This window comes from Stegostoma tigrinum, chromosome 20 (assembly GCF_030684315.1).
Source record: "Stegostoma tigrinum isolate sSteTig4 chromosome 20, sSteTig4.hap1, whole genome shotgun sequence".
Lineage (NCBI taxonomy): Eukaryota > Metazoa > Chordata > Chondrichthyes > Orectolobiformes > Stegostomatidae > Stegostoma > Stegostoma tigrinum.
In genome coordinates, this window is record NC_081373.1 from 14,665,333 (window position 1) to 14,677,328 (window position 11,996).

The window sequence follows — 11,996 nt, forward strand, 5'->3', positions numbered from 1 at the left end:
GTCTTTCATTCTTTCACCAAATGACCATTAATCATTTAGTGGTCTGGGCTTTAAGTTTGGGGATGGACTAATTTGACTGCTGTAGTGCATCACAGCCCAATGCAGTTCTCTGCCTCTAATCCTGTGCACGAATACAAAAGGTTTTCAGGGGCAGACAAGTGCATCTTTTTTACTGTAACTGAGAGGCCACCAGTCAGACAGAATCATGTCATAACGTAACACATTAGTAAACAGAGAGCGCATTGACTATTATAAAACTGTTGCTGGGTTAAGTGGTCTTTGGAGTATAATATTTAATTATTGAGTGTTGAGACCATCTCTCAATCCAAAATTGGTGCACCATAGAGTCACAGAGTCATACAGCACAGAAACAGACTCTTTGGTCCAATCAGTCCATGCTGAATATAATCCCAGACTAAATGACTTCCACCTGCCTGCTCCTGGCCCATATCCACCAAAACGTTTAATATTCATGTACTTATCCAAATGTCTTTTAAATGTTGTAATTGTACCCCCATCCACCACTTCCTCAGGAAGCTCATTCCACACACGAACCACTCTCTGTGTAAAAAAATTTGCCTTAGTCTTTTTAAAATCCGTCTCCTCCCACCTTAAAAATGTGCCCGTAGGCTTGAAATTCACATCTTAGGGAAAAGACAACTGCCATTAACTCCAAATATACTTCTCATTATTTTATAAACTTCTTTTAAGGTCACCTCTCAAACTCCTACACTCCAATGGAAAAGAGTCCCAGCCTATCCAGCCTTTCTTCATAACTCAAACCTTCCATACCCAGAAATATCCTGGTAAATCCCTTCTGAACCATCCCCAGCTTAATAATATTCATCCTATAACTGGGCAACCAGAACTGGACACAGCATTTCTGAGACATAACTATCAAGAATGATACTTATATATTTAAATGCACAATTTGGCAGAAATTTCAATCTATTTCTTTCTCAACCCCAAATCTTTAAACATAATTTTTACACACTAGCTTGAGGTTACTGATGTGACCTCGACTCTATCCTTCCTTAGTCTTTTACATTTGATGGGGTGCAGCACTACATGCTTCAGATCTTGTCCAAGGTACCTGAAACAAGTTAAAAAACATTACACTGGCCCAGTTCTCATTCACAAAGTGTATATCACAGGTTCCATCTACACCTGAACAGGGCCCTAATTAATGATCTGTTTACAAGAGCTTAGCATGAAATGCTATCAGCATCTCACATACTGTGTGAACTAACAGAAATGTGGCACAACAGCCCACTTTGTCAAGGCTGGGTTACTGTTTGATGTGTTTTCTGAAACAAGATAGTGTCCATATTGTCGACAGGATTGATCAACATTCAGGCCGGTCCACTATTCTTTTGTCTGCTTGCCCGCCTTATTATAGCTCTGAGATAGTCTCTATCATGAACTGCTCTGTAAAGGGAAATTGGCTGATCTCAGAGACTCATTTACCTGCAAATGTGGAAAGGACAGAGTCACTTTTGGGAATTCATGAGTTTGTTTTCTCACTTCCACCACAAAAACTTGCATTTAAATAGTGACTTTACCTGGATGTTTCATCTTAAGGAGCATTATCAGATAAAGTTTCACACTGGGCACTAAAAAGGATATTAGGACAGGTGACCAAAAGCTCAGTTGAAGTGTTAGGTTTTAAAGGAGGGGAGAGAGAGAGGAGGGAGAGAGAGAGAGAGAGAGAGAGAGAGAGCGTGTGTGAGAGAGAGAGATAGAGGGATAGAGAGATACAAGGGTTAGGGAGGACATTCCAGAGCTTGGAGCCTAAGCATGGCTACCAATGGTAGAGCAATTAAAATCAAAGATGTGCCTTAGGATTCACATGGGGAGTGTAGAATCCTCAGAAAGTTGCAAGGCTTTAGAGAGATAAGGAGGGGTGAGACCACAGAGAATATCAAGGCAATGCCAGATTGGGTGCAATTGCCAGATTGTAGATTAGAGAGCAGAGAAAGTGATGGGTGAACAGGATTTGTTGTGCATAAGGATACAGGTTAGGAATTGTCAAGTAGGATGAGGGTTGCAGCAACAGCTGACCTGAGGCAGGAGCAGATTGAGAAAAGCTCTTGAGGGAGGTGTCTGTCCTGGTGACGAAATGGATGTAAAGTTGCAAACGTGTCTCAGGATCAATTAATGTTATTCCTCTTTGAGATGTGCAACATTGTGAAAAGTCTGACTCAGCCTTAGACAGTTGGTAACAAGAAGGATGGAGTTTCTGGGTGGGAACAGAGTTTATATCAGAGACCGAAAATTATGGCTACGGTCTTTCCTGGTATTTAAATGGATGACATTTTTGATTGTCTTGCACTGAATGTTGGACAAATGATGCGATAAATCAGAGATGGTGGAGGCATTGAGGGTGGGTGCTGTGAGACAGTGATGTACAGCTGGGAGCATTTTTGGGAATTGTTGCTCGATGGATTGGAAATAGAAGTGTACTATTGAGAAAACTTTTGGAGTCTGGAAATAATGGTGCCAGTGTCAAAACGAGAACCATTGCTGGTCATATTCTGACAATGTCTGGATAGGTAAAGCTCTCTGTCATTGTAGCCATCAAACATTCCTAGGACACATACAGCTTGTGGTTAGATGCAGAGTCAAGCTACCTATACTATTTTCACCTGAAAGTAAATCTTCCTTGATACTGTCCCCATAAAATACTCCCAAGATAGGTACAGGGTGGGGTTAGATACAGGGTAAAACTTCCTCTACCCTGTCCCCATCAAACATGCCACAGCAGGTCTGCAGTTTATTTGTCGCATAAATTGGTTGAATTATACATATCTAAGATTTCAATGTAATTTTACTCTCTGACTTTTCCAAGATTTTGAGGGATTTTGAACAGATAAAACTGCAATTCTGATGCAGACTGGGAATAAAAGCATGTTAAAAGATGGAGCAAGTGAATGAAGGAAAATTTATACCCAGTGAATGTAATTTGTTTTGTTCTTTATTGCAGCAGATGCCAGGGAGTGTGTATCATTAGGGTGTCCAGAGCAGTAAATTTACAGTGAATTTAAGCACAGAGTGAAGGGCTCTATGTATATCACGAAGCACGCGCGAGAGAGGGAGAGAGAGAGCAAGAGACAGAGAGAGAAAGGGAGAGACTGTAGTTGTCAGACTACAGTGAAGATTCCTGTTGATTTTCTCAGCCTGGCTGTTTATCTCTGAGTCACAAGGCACAATTATGAGAGACAACTGGCTGTGAATCTTTCTGTTTTACAGCTCCCGTACCTCCCTTCGCCTCCCTCAGCCATCATTACATAGAAATGAGCCTGTCCCTTCTTAAGAGTTGATTTGAGATGCCAGTTATTAGCACTGCCTAAAGACATCAGCTCTTTGGAATCCGGTAATGGGACCATGCATTCTTCCCAAACTATGCCCTTCCTGAAAACATGTATATTTTATAATAGATAACAAGCTGTGGAGCTGGATGAACACAGCAGGCCAAGCAGCATCAGAGGAGCAGGAAAGCTGACGTTTCGGGTCTGGACTCTTCTTCAGAAATGGGGGAGGGGAAGGGGATTCTGAAATAAATAGAGAGAGAGGGGGACTACATTTTACTTCCCAACTGTGTCAAATATTATCCAAGCTACAAACTGATAAAACACCTCCAGAAATGGACCCGTAAGGTTCAGCGAATCCTGTTCACTGTTTGGACAATCATCTTCAGCCTATGTTCGAGTTTTGATCTTCTTTTGTGTTGAGGGAAGTTAGACATGGGCAACAAGCCTTGCCAGCAACGCTTAAATCCCAAATATAAAAATGAATAGAATGAGCAGCCGTTCATCTCATTTAAATTTAAATCTGATTGGTCACTCAAGTTACTTCATCCCACTCTCCCATTCCCAGACCCCATCCAAATGTCTGCTGCCTGTTTCGTAACTTGTACCATCTTCCAGTCACTTATTAGTCTCTGGGCATGCTGTCCTGCATTGCGCCCACTCAAACACAGGCTTTAAATTCTCAACTTTGTCTACAAATTGCTCCACGGCCTCACCACGCATTATCTCTATAATCTCCTTCAGCCTGACAGCCCTCCGAGTTCCTGTTTTCCTCCAACTGCAGTCTCTTGTACATCCTAGTTTTAATGATTTCATCCATTTGAGATTCACCCTTCAATGTCTGGGTACCAAGTTCTGGAATTCCCTCCCAATACTAATTCGAGCCTCCTTTCTTGGTTACACTGTTCTTTAGAACCTACAACTCTGGCCAAGCTTTTGTTATCTTCCAATGTGTCCACAGTTGGTTTTTGTCTTAAATTTTGTTTTATAACACACCTTTGAAGCACCTTGGCACATTTTGTATATTATTGGCACTATAAAAATGGGTACTGCTGATGTTGTTGGGTGGGTTTGAGAAAGCACTAGGGATAGTCAACTAGCATTTGGAGATGACCAGAGTTGCCTGGACAGGGGAATAAGTACCCAAACTCTTAGCCTTTGAGGAGTTCAGAATGTTAAATTATTAGCAGTAGGCAAAACACAGTTAGCATTAAGTTTAATGTGTCAGACCCTGAGGGGCTGCTCACTGTGTTGTTGATTACAGGATGAATACTGAAGACAGTGAGTAGGAGAGGGATGGTTCCACTTCGTGACAAGATAGCAGAAAATGAAAGCTTTGATGAATTATAAGGTACATTGTCATTCGAAAATCAAGTATCTCATCGATCTTTAAGCTGTCTCTCACCTTCTAGCAATTTATCAGTGTGGAGCTAGAGTTTACAGATAGGGGAATATGTGATCACATCCAGTGGTCTGAAGGCTGCAAAGCAAGGCCTGTAATTTACACATAGGATTCCTTATAGAGACTTCAACCACTAGTTTGAAAGTGTCAGCCATAACACAGTGGGTAGGACTCACACCTCTGATTTGTGGGTTCAAGCCTCACTCCCAAGAATTGAGTCTGCAAACAGAGTTGATGTGCCCAGTTCACAGGAAGGTTTTAAGAAAGGAACTTGAAGGACAGAAATGGAGAGAGTTAGCAAGGGAATTCCAATGCTTAACAAGATTGTGAGCTGAAGGTACAAAGATGAAGCAATTAAAATGCTATGTGTAGGATGACCTCATCGGAGGTATCTAGTATGCACTCTACCCTGTACAAGTAGCCACCTCCATGTGAAAGTATGATTAGGAAAATTATATAAGCATCCTCACAACCCCAGTCAGTCTTTGCAGTTTCCCACAGTCTCAGGCTGCTGCAGTACTGACTCTGAACTAAAATGAGAAGTCAGAATTTGCAAAGCACAGGAGCTTGAAGGTTTGTGAGTTACAGAGATAGTGATGAGGTCAGGAACTGGAATATCACAATGCTGTTGGATTAGGAACCAATATACATCAGCCAACACAATGAATGGGTGGATGTTGATGTGAACTGAGACACAGGTGGCAAATTTGGACGAGTTTTAGTTAACAGAAGGTATAAGATGGGAGACTGACTGAGGGACCACTGGAATAGTCATGCCTGGAGGTAACTAGAACATGGATGAGCTGAGGTATGGGTGGTGACGGGGCAATGTTATGGAGATGGCTGTGGCCAGTCTTGGTGACGAAGAGATACATGGGTGGAAGCTCATTCACGAGTCAGAGAACATGTTTGCTTTTTCCTTCTCAATCTATTCACCTCGAAAGACCTTGCTCCAATTTCCACACCAATGAACCAAATACCAGCTACAGAAATTATCTTGACAGCAGAAGGCATACAAGAACTAAAAAGGTTTTAGTGTGCAAAAGTCAAATTCTATCAAGTCAATTAGCGCAAAACTTCGTAGGGATTCTGAGCAATCCATTTACTGCTGCTTCCTTGTTTAACTACTTATACAAGCTGAGCAGAGAGGGCTGAAGTATATTTTTGTTAGATTTCAGAGTGAAGATGTCCTGTGGGCAGACTTGCCTATCCTATCACACATTCCTCCCTTCAGGCATTTTAGTTCAGAGTCAGTACTGCAGCAGCCTGGGACTGTGGGAAACTGCAAAGATTGACTGGGGTTGTGAGGATGCTTATATAATTTTCCTAATCATACTTTCACATGGAGGTGGCTACTTGTATAGGGTAGAGTGCATACTAGATACCTCCTATGTCATCCTACATGTAGCAGTAATCCACCCTATCTTCTTCCACTTTTTAAAATTAATTGGGAGGATTAGGGTCCCATTGGCAAGACCAATATTTGTTGTCCGTCCTTATGTGAGGGGTGCTATGTTAGAGGGTGAGTTTAACATTACTCACATTGCTGAGGCTCTCAAGTCACATATAGGCTAATACTGGGTAAGGAGAGATTTCCTTCCCTTAAGGACATTAAGGAATCTGGGTGGGCTTTTTTTGCATTTAATATTTTCATTATTGGCATTACTGAGACTAACTTTTCAGTTCAATACTTTATTTTTAATTAATTTCTTATTCTTTATCACATTCTTTCTTTCCTTTCAACTATCTCCACCACAGATTGGAGAATTTTCAGCCCTGTTCCCTGATTTATGTAGCAGCACTGCCACCATGTGGTACATGACAGACCAGGCACTTGGCAGGTTGGGAAATTGCAGGGAGAGAGCTCGATCAATGAGATTTGGGCAATTTCTTGAAATGGGAAGGGTGTGGATGGCAAATGTGCAAAATATCTCAGTTAAAATAATTTAAGCATAGTACCTATGTTTAAGTCTGTGTTCATTTTTAAAAGAAAAATTCTCAGGATGGTGGCAGTGCTTGAAACACTGATATTTATTGCTCATCCTGCATTGTGTCAGGATGAATGCTGGCTGCAGGTTTGATAGAAACAAAGGGTCCACTTTAACTCAAGCACAATGCTATTGGACTGGAGTCATATGTAGACTTGGATAACGTAATAAAAGATCATATATCCAAATTTGCTAATGACACAAAGGCTGCTCTGTAGACAGCTTGGATAGCATAGCTAGGTCAATGAAGACATGTAAGCAAGTGTGAGATTATCCATTTTGGACCAAAAATGGAGAGACCAGGGTACTTTCCAGATGGCATGAAGTTAAAAACAGTGAATGTCCAAAGAAACTTTTCATTGAGGTGCATAGATCTTTAAAAGATCACAAACAGGTGCAGAACATAATCAAGAAGGCTAATACAGTGCTGGCTTTATACCTAGACGACTGGAGTATAATGATTCAGAAGTTTTGCTGTCACTATACAACATCCTGGTGAGACTCCACTTGGAGAACTGTGGAAGGACGTATTAATGGCCCTTAGAGGGACTACAGCATACATTTACAAAAATGTTACCTGGACTTCAAGTGTTAAGCTATGAGGGCAGATTATACAAATCAGATGTGTTTTCTATTGAATCTAGAAAATCAAGGAGTGATTTGATCGAGTCTTCAAGATATTAACAGGAAAAGACAGAACAAATAAAGAGAAACTATTTCCACTGGGTGGAGATTCTAGAACTAAGGGTCACGGTCTGAGAGTTACTGTTAGATTAGATTCCCTACAGTGTGGAAACAGGCCCTTCGGCCCAACAAGTCCACACCGCCCCTTGAAGCATCCCACCCAGACCCATCCCCCTATATCCCACACACCCCTGAACATTAAGGGCAATTTAGCATGGCCGATCCACCGAGCCTGCACATCTTTGGACTGTGGGAGGAAACCGGAGCACCCGGAGGAAACCCACGCAGACACGGGGAGAATGTGCAAACTCCACACAGAGAGTTACCCGAGACTGGAATTGAACCCGGGTCCCTGGCACTGTGAGGCTGCAGTGCTAATCATTGAGCCTAGTTACGCCAGAACATTGAGGAGAAATGTTAGGTAAAAGGTAAAGTCTCCAGTCTTACTAGACCACAGGGCTACTCTTTCATAAGAAAGAGCCAACTGGTGTTGGCTTGACTTGATGGTCAACATGCCTCAAGTGAAGAGAGAGATTGAGAAGGATAATCCTTCATGGTAACCTCAGTCAGTGCCACACTGTTGGCAGTGCTCCACATTGCCAACCAGCCATTAGTCATCTGAGCTAACCCAATACCCTAAACACTTAGAAAACACTTCTATACGCAAGAGAGTGGCACAGGTTTGGAACATTCTTCCACCAATGGTAGTTGATGCTAGATAAGTTGTTAACTTTAAATCTGAGATAGATAATTTTTTGTTAAGCAAAGGGTGTGGGCCAAAGACAAGTATAGGGAATTAGGGGTTGGGACATTGGACCTTAAGAGGTTTCCTGGGCTGTATTTTTCGGGTGTTGTTGAGGTTTGAGATGTGTTGGCACGGGGTGGAGGGATTACATTGGATAGATGTAGGGCTTTAGGGTGTCATAGGTCATGGATCATAAAATCCTTACAGTGTCGAAGCAGGCCATTCGGCATACTAAGTTCATTCTGACCCTCTGAAGAGCATCCAACGCACCTATCCTACTCCTATAACCATTTGTCATGGCCAATCCACCTAACCTGCACATTTTTGGACTATGGGAGGAAATTCACATAGACACGGGGAGAATGGAGAAACTTCACACAGACAGTCGCCCGAGTGTGGAATCAAACCCGGGTCCCTGGCATTTTGAAGCAACAGTGTTAACCACTGAGCCATGGCACTGTGTATGTTGGGGTTTAATGTGGGGGTTGGGATTTTAAGTGTTTGGGCATTGGGGAGTGTTTCGGAGATTCCTCTGGAGCGGGAAGCTGGGATGGGGGCGTAATTGGAGCGGTCTGGTGTTTTCTGGGTTCGTACTTGGATGTGTTGGGGTTTTGTGTTTAGAGGGGTTTTGGCTGGAGTGCTTTAGCCATTCCTCTGGGGCAGTATTATAGGTTGTTGGGCGTAGGTGTTGCGTGTCGCGATGCAGCTAGGATGTCGGGGTCGTGTCTGGGATTCATGGATTGCGTTTTGTTGGGGTGGGAGGGAGGAATCCTGATGGGAATCAGATTTTGAGGGCATTGGGTAATGTTTAAGGTTGTGGTTGAGTTTTTGAGTTGTCTGTTCTATTTGGGGGTGCGCTTAAGGCTTCAAGGGTTGGGGTTTGGGGGGGTGTGTTGGGGTAAGTGTCATGTATCGATTTTGGAGGTGGAGTATGGGGGGGGGGGCAAGTGCCAGGGAGGGGGTCGGTGCTGGCCATGGGGACAAATTGCAGGCTTTTTTGTGGGAGTTATTGAAATGTGGGAAGAAAAGTTGGTTTTTGGGAAGTGTGGTTGGGGAGGATGGGTGGTGAGATTTGAAGGTTATTGTGGGCGTGTTTTGGGAGGGGCTGGGGGTTGGGGCTTTCCCTGGTGTGTGTGGGGGAGGGGAGTTGGGGGTATTTTTGGGGTTATTGAGGGGGTGTTTACATTTGAGAGTCAGAGCTGCCCCTTGGGGAGGGTTGGGGGATGGAGTATTTTGGGGTCATTGAGGGTTGTTGTTAGCAGGGGGTTGGGGGGGGGGGAGGTTGGAGCTGATCCCGGGGAGTGAGTTTTGAGGGGTATTTCTGGAGTTATTACGGTGTTTTGAAGGGTGGTGCGATTCATGGGGGATTCCCCCCGGAGCAGGAAGCTGGGACTCGGTCGCTCCGCCCCGCGCTCTGCCGCCGAGAGAAACCCGGAACAGACAGAGCGGGAGGCCGAGGTCTGAGGCCTAGAGGAGGGAGGGAGAGAGAGAGAGAGAGATAAAGAGTGTGCGTGTGAAAACAAAAACCCGAGAGTGTGAAAAAAAAACTGAGAGAGAAAAAACCTGAGAAAGAGAAAAACCTGAGGGGGGGGGGGGGAGAGAGAAACCTGAGAGAGAGAAAAAACCTGAGAAAGAGAAAAACCTGAGGGGGGGGGGAAGAGAGAGAAAAAACCTGAGAAAGAGAAAAACCTGAGGGGGGTGGGGGGAGAGAGAGAGAAACCTGAGAGAGTGAGTAAGTTTGGAAAAGCCCTGAGAAAGAGAGATTGTGAAAAAAAAACTTGAGAGAGAGAGAGAGAGTGGGTGTGGAAAAAAACCTGGGAGAGGGTGAGTGTGAAAAGACCCTGAGAGAGAGTGAGTGGGTGTGGAAAAAAAACCTGGGAGAGGGTGAGTGTGAAAAGACCCTGAGAGAGAGAGAGTGGGTGTGGAAAAAAACCTGGGAGAGGGTGAGTGTGAAAAGACCCTGAGAGAGAGAGAGAGTGGGTGTGGAAAAAAAACCTGGGAGAGGGTTAGTGTGAAAAGACCCTGAGAGAGAGTGAGTGGGTGTGGAAAAAAAACCTGGGAGAGGGTGAGTGTGAAAAGACCCTGAGAGAGAGTGAGTGGGTGTGGAAAAAAAACCTGGGAGAGGGTGAGTGTGAAAAGACCCTGAGAGAGAGAGAGTGGGAAAAACCTTGAGGGAGTGAAAAAAACCTAGAGAGAGAGAACGTATGGAAAAACCCCAGAGAGAGAGAGTGAGTGTGAAAAAAATGAGAAACCCAGAGAGAGAGAGTGAGTGAAAACTTGAGCGAGAGAAGCAAACCCAGAGATAATGAGAGAGTGAGTGTGGAAAAAAAAACTCAGAGAGAGTGAGTGAGCGTGAAAAATCTCAGCGAAAGAGAGAGAGTGTGGGATATTCTGGGGAAAAATAAAGAGACAGTCGAGAGGAAGAGAAAAAGAAAACACGGAGAGAGGAGAAAAACCCAGGAGGTAAAGAGTGGAAAGAGAGATTGAGAAAAACATTGGGGAGAAAGAGAAAAAAAACCAGGATGGAGTGAAGTGAGAAAAAAAACCTGGAGAGAAAAATACTGAGAGGAGTGAGAGAAAATTACAGTGAAAGAGGGAGAAAACGAAAGTGTGAGAAACCCTGAGAGAGAAAGAAAACACCTCAGAGAAAGTGAATGAGGAAGCCCGTAATGGAGGGAAGGTGGGGTGGGTGGGGCTGGTGGAGAGAGAATGAGAAACTATGAAAAGACCCAGGAGGGAGAGAATGAGAAAACCTGAAACAGAGAAAGTAAGTAAATAAAAGAGATTGAGTGAGTGAGAGAGAAAGAAAGAAATCCTGGGTAAAGCAAGCAGGACAGTAAGGGAAAACCTGGAAAAGAGAGAGAGGAGAAGAAAGATCGAGAAAATCCGTGAGGAAAAAATGCTAGGTTGGAGAGATGGAGTGTGAAAATGAGAAGAGAGAGAGATGAGAGAGAAAGATGGGGTGGGATTGGTGGGTGCCAGAGAGAACAGAGGGAGAGTAGAGAAATAGAGAATGGAGAGAGAGGGAAAAGGAGAAAATAAATGAAAAGGAGATAAAGGGAGATGAAGGGTTGGGACACAAAGAACCAAAAGAAGGAGAATATAAAGAGGCTCTTCATCATTTTGAGAGTACCATCAGTGCTCATCTTAGAAATGCCAGGCACTGGAAATCTTCCAAACACTGCTTAATTCAAACTGTTGTTTTTGTCTGAAACTTTGTGTCTGATATTGTGACACATTCAAAAAGGAGAGTGCAGATTCACTGTTGTTCTTTTTGTCCATAGACCAGAAGAACCTCGCAGAATGAATTTCCTTATTTCAGACACAGTGGATTCACTGCAAATTGAAGTGGATGAAGAGCACTTCTTTGAGAAAGGTTATGTTTGATTACTGGGGCTTGTAGGATAGAGGGCGGCAGCTACTCTGTAAAGGTGCCAGCAATCTTGCTTCTGAATCAGCACTTCTAAGTTCCTTCTAATGTAAAATTAAGGTTAATGCTGCAGGGTATGACATGCGTGTTTAACCCTAGTATACTGATCAACATTTATTCCACATTAAACATCGCAGAGACTGATTATCTCATGTTTATTCCATTACTGTTTATGGAAACTTGCTATGTGCAAATTGGCTGCCTCATTTCTTACATTACAGCACCGACCGCACTTCAGGAGCATTCATTGGCCAAAAAGTGCTTGGAAGTTTCCTAAAGATGTAAAAGGCACGTTAGCCATGAAAGTTCTATTTTTTTAATTTGCTATTGTGAAGGCAGCTGTAAACCTCTGCCTATTTTCCTTTCAGACTGTGAGCAATCCTTGCTGAGTCCAGAAGACACAGATGAATCCGGATTTTTTGAGTGAGTTTTGTTCTGA

General features: G+C 43.4%; 1 protein-coding gene across 8 annotated transcripts in view; it reads left to right on the forward strand.

Moving 5' to 3' along the window:
• Positions 1–9,428: 9,428 nt before the first annotated feature.
• LOC125461954 (uncharacterized) overlaps positions 9,429–11,996 on the forward strand; it is a 49,000-nt gene continuing 46,432 nt past the window's right edge. For 6 of the 8 annotated variants that reach the window (XR_007249573.2, XR_007249572.2, XM_048551363.2 and 3 more), the window contains exons 1-3: positions 9,806–10,894; positions 11,412–11,503; positions 11,926–11,980. Coding sequence is in view for 6 of the 8 variants with exons in the window: in XM_048551363.2 (XP_048407320.1) it covers positions 11,431–11,503; positions 11,926–11,980 (128 nt within the window). In the remaining 2 variants the exon portion in view is untranslated. Of the gene's footprint in view, positions 9,586–9,805; positions 10,895–11,411; positions 11,504–11,925; positions 11,981–11,996 lie in introns of those variants that run through there. The other 2 variants (XM_048551361.2, XM_048551360.2) reach the window with 2 other exon arrangements.